The sequence below is a fragment of the Callorhinchus milii genome, unplaced genomic scaffold (genome assembly GCF_018977255.1).
Source record: "Callorhinchus milii isolate IMCB2004 unplaced genomic scaffold, IMCB_Cmil_1.0 Scaffold7, whole genome shotgun sequence".
Taxonomy (NCBI): Eukaryota; Metazoa; Chordata; class Chondrichthyes; order Chimaeriformes; family Callorhinchidae; genus Callorhinchus; species Callorhinchus milii.
In genome coordinates, this window is record NW_024704748.1 from 5,515,840 (window position 1) to 5,524,742 (window position 8,903).

General features: G+C 51.9%; 1 protein-coding gene across 1 annotated transcript; it reads left to right on the top strand.

The window, feature by feature from the left end:
* Positions 1–806: 806 nt before the first annotated feature.
* Positions 807–8,903, top strand: kifbp (kinesin family binding protein; the record flags this gene model as incomplete). Its single annotated transcript, XM_007904545.2, has 6 exons — positions 807–953; positions 2,916–2,995; positions 3,868–4,051; positions 5,233–5,329; positions 5,963–6,093; positions 7,714–8,903. Coding segments are annotated over 6 exons (1,518 nt in total), but the record flags the coding sequence as incomplete, so codon positions are not given.

Here is an 8,903-nt window from a genome sequence, read left to right on the forward strand (position 1 = left end):
TGTGTGTGCGTGTGGGTGTGTGTGTGGGGGGGTGTGTATGGGTGTGTGTGTTGTGTGGAGGCCGCGGGAGGCGCTGTGGGGGTGTGTGTGTGTGTGTGTGGTGTGGGGTGTGTGTGTGGGGGTGGGGGGGTGGGGTGTGTGTGTGTGGAGCCGCCGGGGAGGCGCTGTGGGTGTGTGTGTGTGTGTGTGTGTGTGTGGGTGTGTGAACCCCCCCCCCCCGAGATATACCCCAACACCCCCCCCGATTAACCCCCCAACACCCCCCGCCGATATACCCCCCCCCAACACCCCCCCCCCCGAGATACACCCCCAACACCCCCCCCGATATACCCCCAACACCCCCCCCCCCCGATATACCCCCCAACAACCCCCCCCCCGATATACCCCCAACACCCCCCTCCCGATACACCCCAACACCCCCCCCCCCCGATATACCCCCCAACACCCCCCCCCGTATCCCCCCAACACCGATATACCCCCCAACACCCCCCCCGATATACCCCCCCAACAACCCCCCCCAACCCGCGATGTAACCCCCAATATAACCCTGTGATCCCTGTACAGTGATTGTTTATTGTTGGCAAATAACTGTACAATAGCTTTGACAATCGTCGTGCGACCCCGTGATAACAAGTACACACCCCCAAAAAAATACCCTATTATAGCCCTAATAATCCCACATAATCCTCCTAATAACTCCATGAGGCCCCGTATCCAGTTCACCTTCCACCAGTCGCTTGTCACGTTGCGTCCTAAACTATATATTGTGTATCATAGATGTTATTTTCTAACAGAAATCTATGTAATTAGTGAAGGACTGGGGGGGGGCTGATAAACCAGTGTTTTTGTTTCAGAACCAGCTGGGCATCCTGTGGGCAGGGCTGGGGGAGATCGAGAAAGCACAGAAGTACCTGGAAGATGCTGAAGCGCTTTACAACCAGTATATGCGAGAGGTCAGCTCCAGAGGCCACGTCAGCATTGAGTGACTGGGGCGGGGTGGGGGGGGTTGGTGTGGGGAGGGGGGTGTGAGAGGTTCCCCTGTGCCGGTGGGGGTCACCGTGTGGGGGCGGGGATAAACGGTGCGCTATTTACAAAGGAGAGTTGATTTGACTAAAGCTTCAGCGGCCTTCTTTCTTTCCCCCACCCGCCGTCCCCGGCACTCCCCTCCCTTCTGCCACAGTACCATTGGGAGACGGCGTGAGTGTAATGTCTCACTGATTGCTTGTAACACTGCAGTGGTCAGTCACAGCATTGGAGGTATTCGTAACACAGTGTATTCCACTTACTGTAAGTCCATTCCTAACAGTGTCAATTCTCCTTGGGGGTGGGGGGTTGGCGGGTTGGGGGGGGTAAGCAGGGACTTAACTGGATCCAAGGTGACATGTTTGTCCAGCCCTCTGTGACGGTCCTGCCAGACAGTGATATCAATGGCAAACCGTGCAGTTTTAGCTGGTTAGACTCCAGCAGTTACCCCAAACCCCAGCATATTCTGGGGTCCCCAAGCATTGGCTCTTGCCAACCTGTGCCTAATACTTTCCGGAATTAAGTAAACTGGATGCATCCCTCCAGGGAGGATGGGCGCATTGCATTCCAACAATCCATGGGATTTCCATGTGTTGGTCAAATGCATGAAAGTCTCACTTTGGTTTGGATACTCTTAAGCACAGTGATGGGTTTCCGCATGTGTCAGATACTTGGTGACCCAACAGCTTTAACCTCAAAGTCCTGAACTTCTCCATTTAATGTCTGGCAGGGTGTGACGCCAGCGTGCAGTATACTCACTAAATCCTCTCACCTCAATTTCAAGGTCCTCACACTCGTTTTCAAATCCCTGGTATCTTCCTATCGCTCCGACCAGCTTACTTCTCAACCCACTACCCGCTACCTCTGCTCGACTGGCTGCGGCTTCCTTTGTTCCACCATCGGTGAACGCGATTTCAGCCAATATGCCCTGAACCTCTGGAACATTCTTTATCCCTCCGTCTTGGCCCCTTCCTTCCCCATCTTCAGATCGCACCTGAAGACCTTCCTCTTCGACCGTGCCTGCGGTCACCTCCCCCCAGCTCAGACTCATGCTCCGCCACTGTTAAGTACTCTGAGGCTCTGACCATGCGTGAGGGGGGGGGGGGGCGCTATATAAATACAAGTTGTTGTTGTTTCCTCAGAGCCAAGTGTCGAGCCCATGGTCTGTTCAGTTACAAAGCTCTGATCATTAGAGCCCCCACCCGGAGAAGCTTGATGCACAGAATGCACCATTGGTGGGGGGAGGGAGGAAAGGCACACAGAGGCCCCTCGGTCAGGTAGGTCAGTCAGCGTCTGGCCCAGAGTGCACAGGGAAGCTCAAGCAAACGGACAAAATACACAGTGAAGATCAGCCGGGGTTCCAGCTCTTGGTTGCTGTGCAGAGGTATCCCCACGACCTGTGTGCAGTGTTGCTGCCCTCAGCACAGCTTACATCTTTTTTGGAGGGAGGGTCAGCCGTGTATGTGACACACACGGAAACCCATCACCGTGCTTAAGAGTCTCCAAACTAAACTAAGAATTCCATGCATCCCACCTGCACATGGAAATCCCAGAGGTAGTCTGTTGGAATGGAATGCATACTCTCCCTGGAGGGACACATCCTGCTTACTCAATTCTGGAGAATACTACGCACAGGTTGGCAAGAGCCAAGGCTTGGGGACCCCAGAGTGTGCGTTGGGGTAACTGCTGGAGTCGTACCAGCTAAAACCACATAGCTTGCTATTGATATCACTGTCTGGCAAGCTTTCCCGCTGCTTGTCCAGCTCGGACCACCCAATCCGTTAGGGCTTTGGCTCACAAGGTTAACAGGCAGGAGAGCAGTAAGGGAAGACCAGCAGTGATGACGAGTTGGAGGAGGAGACTGTAACCTGACCCAGTGTGTTACTCCCTAGATTGGAACTGCACCGTATGACCCTCAAGAGCACTTCATGGCAGAAGAAGAGATGCTGAGTGAACAGGAGAGACACAAGAGGTAGAGCAGCAACAGTGTGCACTGTGCTCTCCAGTTTAGCAGCCTGACTCGATGGGTGGTGCACTCGCTCCTGAGTCAGAAGGTTACTCCTTCTCCCCCACCCACCCGCCTGCCTCCTTTAAGACTTGGCTTAAGACTTTCGGTCACCCTTCTAATACCATCCTCCTGGCCCTCCTGATCCCAACCCCCAGCCATCTTCAACGTCAGGTGGACGTTGAAGATCCCATGAAGCTATCAGCAAAGAGAAGAAAGTTTCTCTCTTTCAGTGTCCTGACCGACAATCCCCCAGATAATATTGGTCACTCGCTTCATTGCTGTTTGCAGACTATCCCTGTGCATAAAATGGCTGCTGTGCGTAAAATACACCTACACAATACACAGTCACTACACTTTACAGTAAACCTGTGAAGTGCTTGAGAGGTTCTAGACAAATAATAATAATAATCCTTGCATTTGATACAGTGCCTCATCACATCTTCGAGATGTCTCAAAGCGCTTCACAGAACATACCGTGAAGTGAATTGACTGTATATTTTGTGGGCAAAACACGGCAGCCAATTGCGCACAGCAGTGTCCCACAAACAGTCGTGGATTGAGTGACCAATTTTTTTTAAAGGAATTATTACCCCCGGAAAAGCGATCAGCCGATCGACTAACAACCGAGTTCCTACTTACTGCTAGGTGAACAGAGGCGTGTGGAGTGAGGAACCTTTGTCCAACGTTTCGCTCTGCCGGGAATCGAATCCAGGTCAGGTCTCTCGCTTGCGAGGTGTGTGCTCTAATCACTGAGCTACAGGACTCCACAAAATGTCCGTGTAAAGCATTTTATTCTTGTTAACCTTACACTGAGTATTTGCGTCCTGACGGTGCAGGTTTGAGAAGGTTGCCACTCAGACGCTGTATTACCTGGCTCAGGTTTACAAACACCTGGATATGGATGAGAAAGCTGCTCGGTATTGTCACACCACTCTGCAGCGGCAGCTCGAGACCCGAGATTATAACCCCGTGGAGTGGACTATCAACGCTGCCACACTGTCACAGTACTACATCAGCAAGGTAACCGACTACACAGCTCAGGCCTCTCATGGGCTCATGGTACAGTGTGTTCACAAAGTCCTGTTACCCGCATGGTATTTTCTCTACAGTGCACTGGCCAACAACTGAAACATGTGGAAGAATTATGATAATCATCAGGACACTGCTGTGCAATTGGCTGCCGCATTTCGCCCACAAAATATACATTCAATTCACTTTACAGTATATTCTGTGAAGCGCTTTGAAACGTCTTGAAGACGTGATGAGGCGCTGCATCGAAGGCAGGGATTATTATTATAATTGCATTCAGAAGTACTTCATTGTACTTCTGAATTGTACCAAAAACAATAATAAATTGGTCATTTTCAATCTACGACTGTTTGTGGGACACTGCTGTGCGCAATTGGCTGCCGCGTTCGCCCACAAATATACAGTCAATTCACTTTACAGTGTGTTCTGTGAAGCGCTTTGGGACGTCCTCCTGACGTGAAAAGCGCTATATCAAATGCAAGGATTATTATTATTATTATTGTAGTCAGTACAAGGATCTGTGTGAGCGAGGGCCATCAGTTTCATGGCAGATAATGATCCGTCACATCTTCCGTAACACGGATGGACTCAGTGAGGAGGAAGTTACTGGTGTCAGACATTGTTACACTCGACTCATCTGCAACAGAAAATCAAAATTCATTGTAAGAAAAAAAACAACAGGTGGTAACCGGAATTTGTGAACACTGTCCTGGGGGCAATGCTTTGTGAAGGGGATTGTAACTGCAGAGCATTGGAATGTGATGTTTAAATGTACAATCTACATAGTTATTTTGTGGGGCCAACAATCCCTCAAATAAGATCGGTCACTAACTCCATGACTGTTTGTGGGACATTGTTATGTGCAACTGGCAGCCATGTTTTGCCCTCAGAATACACAGTCACTACACTTTACAATATATTCTGTTAAGCGCTTTGGGTCGTTTCAACGATGACAGATACTCAGTGACTGCACCAGCACATAGACAATGAGAGAAAGAGCAGGGAAATGGGATGGCATTGGTGGGCGTAATAGGAGCAGCACAGACAAAAGGGAGGGCTTCCTAACCTAACTCAGTGGTACAGGAGAGAACTGTTTTGTGTAACTCCACGCTGTACTGTGGACTCACAGGGCTCCCAGCTTGGCTAACACCTGGCTGTTTCTTTCTTCACAGGAACTCTACATGGAAGCTCGCCTCTGCCTAGCCGGGGCTACCGTCATTTTTGAGGAATTGGGAGACGTGTCACTGGAATCTGCTGCTGAGGAACTAGGTGCTTATTTAGTCCTGACTTCACAGGCACTCAGTCTGCTTCACTATAGTAACTCCATACTGTACTCTTCACAAATTCAACCTGGGTCTAAATTGGTGTAACATTTCAAAGTGTGCAGAATTTGTACCCCCTGGGGCCTGGTGGTGTGTAGGTGTGTCAGCCTGGGGTCAGTGGCAGTGCTCTCGCCTCTGAGTCACAAGGTTGTGGGTTCAAGCCCCACATTGGCACTTGGAGTCACACAGTGTAAGCTGACACTCCATTGCAGTGCTGGGGGAGTGTTGCGTTGTCGGAGGTGCCGTCCTTCAGTTGAGTCAATAAATTGAGGACCTGTCAGTTCAGGTGGATGTTAAAGATCCTACGACACTACTCAAAAATAAAAGGGAGTTTCTTTCTCCCGATGTAATGGTCAACAATCCACCAAATAAAATTGGACACTCACACCAGGGCTGTTTGTGGGACATTGCTATGTGCAATTGGCTGCCATGTTTCACCCGCAAAATACAGTCCACTTTACAGTGTATCCTGTGAAGCGCTTTGAGACGCCTCGACAACTTGATAAGATGCTGTATCAAATGCAAGGATCATTATTACTATTATTGAGTATGGTTGAGACTCAACACTGTGTACTTGCAGCAGGTGAGGACGCGGTGCATCTACACGAGCAGAATCTGCACGACTGGCTGGGACAGAAGAAGTCCGATATTTCACGGTGCTGGATAAAGTACTGCCTCTTCCTCCTGCAAGACTCCCGCAAACTGCTCGAGGTAAGCACTCGCTCTTTCTCTGTGGTTTCCAGTGTTGTGCTAGCAAACAGCAGCGCCGTGCCAGCCTGTGTGTAACTCTCACGTTGACTGCAATAAGAGAGGTGCGAGTGTGAGGTGCAAACGTTTTTAGTACGGGAAACAGTGGGTGAAGCTGCTATGCACTTTACCCACCAGGTGGAAGTGTTGTGCTGCCAAGGTGCAGTTGCCAGTTGTCGTCGGGCATTGTGCTTGGAGACAGAGGTTTACTTCCCTCACCAGCGGGGAGCTTGTGGCGGGGGGTGGGGGATAGAAATCAGGGCTCAGCCGTCCCCTCTCAACCATGCGCTCAGGAGGATCAGACACTCAGCAGGTCCTGAGGAATGTTCTTCAGGGGAGGGTGCGAGGCGGAGGGATTGGGGGAGAAAGTTCCAAAGCTTTGGGACGTACTGATTTAAAGCACAACGACCAGTGGTGTAACGGAGGGGACGAGGGACAAGCAGGAGGCCAGAGCCAGCCGAGCGGAGAGGTGGGGTGGGAGGGAGGGAGAGAGAGAGAGGGGAAGAAACACTCCTGGACACTAACCAGCTACCTTATGGGTGAAGGCAGTTAGCCATACAGAGGAGACCACGTCCTCACTCTCCAGAGACACCCCTCTGCTCCACTGTACCATGTGTGTGGATATGGGGGTGATGCCCAACACCCCAGTGAAATATTAGCACGTAACTATTGCCCAAGCGATTGAAGCCAGGAAGGATTTGTGGAGTCCTATAGTGTATTGGTTAGAGCACTCACCTCGTAAGCAAGAGGACTCAAGTTCAATTGCTGGGAGGAAGAAAAATTTCCTTACGCCACACGCCTGTGTTTACCCAGCTGTAAATAGGAACCCGGTCGATTGGTGGATCGCTTTTCTGGGGTGAAATAATCCTTTAAAAAAAATGTGGTCACTCAATCCACGACTGTTTGTGGGACAGTGCTGTGCGCAATTGGCTGCCGCGTTTCACCCACAAAATATACAGTCAATTCACTTTACAGTATATCCGGAGAAGCACTTTGAGATGTGAAAATGCACTTTGAGGTGCATATCAAATGCAAGTATAAATATTATTATTAACTTGGGGGGAGGAAGAGAGAAAACTGGCAGTATAAAGGGGTCAGGGACTAGCTGGGTCAGGGTGAAATGCCAGTTCATGTTCTGATTGGGGTTTGTCATCAGTTCCGCCTCCCCTCCCTTAACCTGATGGGAGGGGCCCATGGAGGCAATGGTGTCTGTGGCCGACAGAAGAGCGATTGAGCGACCTGTCCACTCCCTCTGCTCGGCGGGCTCTGGTCTGCTCCATGCCCCCACCCTGCTCACCCCACCCTCGGTGTTCAGACGTTCAGCCTCTCTGACCCCACCCTCTGGAACTCCATCCCACAGTCCCTTGGCCTCACCCCCTCCCTTACTCCTTCAAGGCCCGTCTCAAGACCCTCCTCTTTGACCGCACCTTCGGTCACCCTCGTAACCCCACCCTCCCTACAACCACCCCTCCTGATCCCAACCCCCAGTTTGGGTCCAAATCCCTGACTGTCCAGCGCCTTGGAACGACTCCCAATGCTGTGTAAATGTAAGTTGCTGTATTACTGTAGCTGCTCTTCCCGCAGGACGACATTGCGGAGCTGGACCCAGAGCGTCAGGACGAGCTGCGAGCCCAGCAGGCGCGGGAGGAGGAGGAAAAGGAGCGAGGGAGGAAGAAGGCCGTGCAGTTCGGCTCCAGCGAAACCTTTGACTCCATCCTGTCTGCAGAGGAGAAGGTGACCTGCTTGTACCCCGTGGACTTCCAGAGCGCCCGGCAAGTCTTCCTGTTTGGCCAGAGCCACGTGCTGGAGAGCAAGAAGTTCTTCCAGCTGGATGGCCACACCAGAGACCATGTGGAGGTGGTGCAGGACCACAGCGCCCTCTTCAAGGCCTTGGCCTTTTTTGAGGAGGACCACGAGCGGCGCTGCAAGATGCACAAGCGGCGGGTGGACATGCTGGAGGCGGTGCACAAAGAGTTAAACCCGCAGTATTACCTGCTGGTGTGCCGGCAGTTGCAGTTCGAGATCGCGGACGCCTACTACCAGATGATGATGCTGAAGGTGACCATCGCCAACGGGCTGGAGGATCTGGACCAGCGCAATATCAAGAAAATCAACCACCTGGCGCACGCCGCCATCTCCTCCTACCAGCTCTTCCTGGATTCCCTGAGGGACGCGGACAAGCAGTTCCCCTCGGAGCTGGAGTCGGATGTGCTGCGGCCCGCACTGTTCGCCAAGTTCCGCATGGGCTACCTCCACAACAAGATCATCACCGCCGAGCCCCGGGGCCAGCTGGAGAACACGCAGAACTCCCTGGACTGCTACAGCTTCGTGGTGGATTATTGTCAGAGCCATGAGGAGGCCATCGCAGCCGTGGAGATGGAGCTGGAGCTGTGCACCGAGATGACAGGGCTGCTCGCCGCCAGGGTGAAGCAACTCCGAACCAAGCTGCTGGCCGAACCCTAGAGCCCCCCTCCACCCCCCACCCCCTCGCTCGCTGTACCTTCTCTTTCCCGTTGTATTTAAGTTGTTAAAAAGAACTCTGAGCTGCTGGGCTCGGAATGGAAATGGACGGACTTGAACATTTCCTGTAGATTTGGTCTCTCTCTCTCTCTAACACCCTCTCTGGATCACTGGTATGTTGCTGCCCTCTGGTGCAGGCCTGTGATAGATCACAAGTGGTGTCGGATTTCTTGAGTGACCCGAAGGCGTCTCACGCGGGAGGCAGTGGAATGAAATGTGTGTATTGTCTCCCCCGATTAAAAGTTTGAAGCATT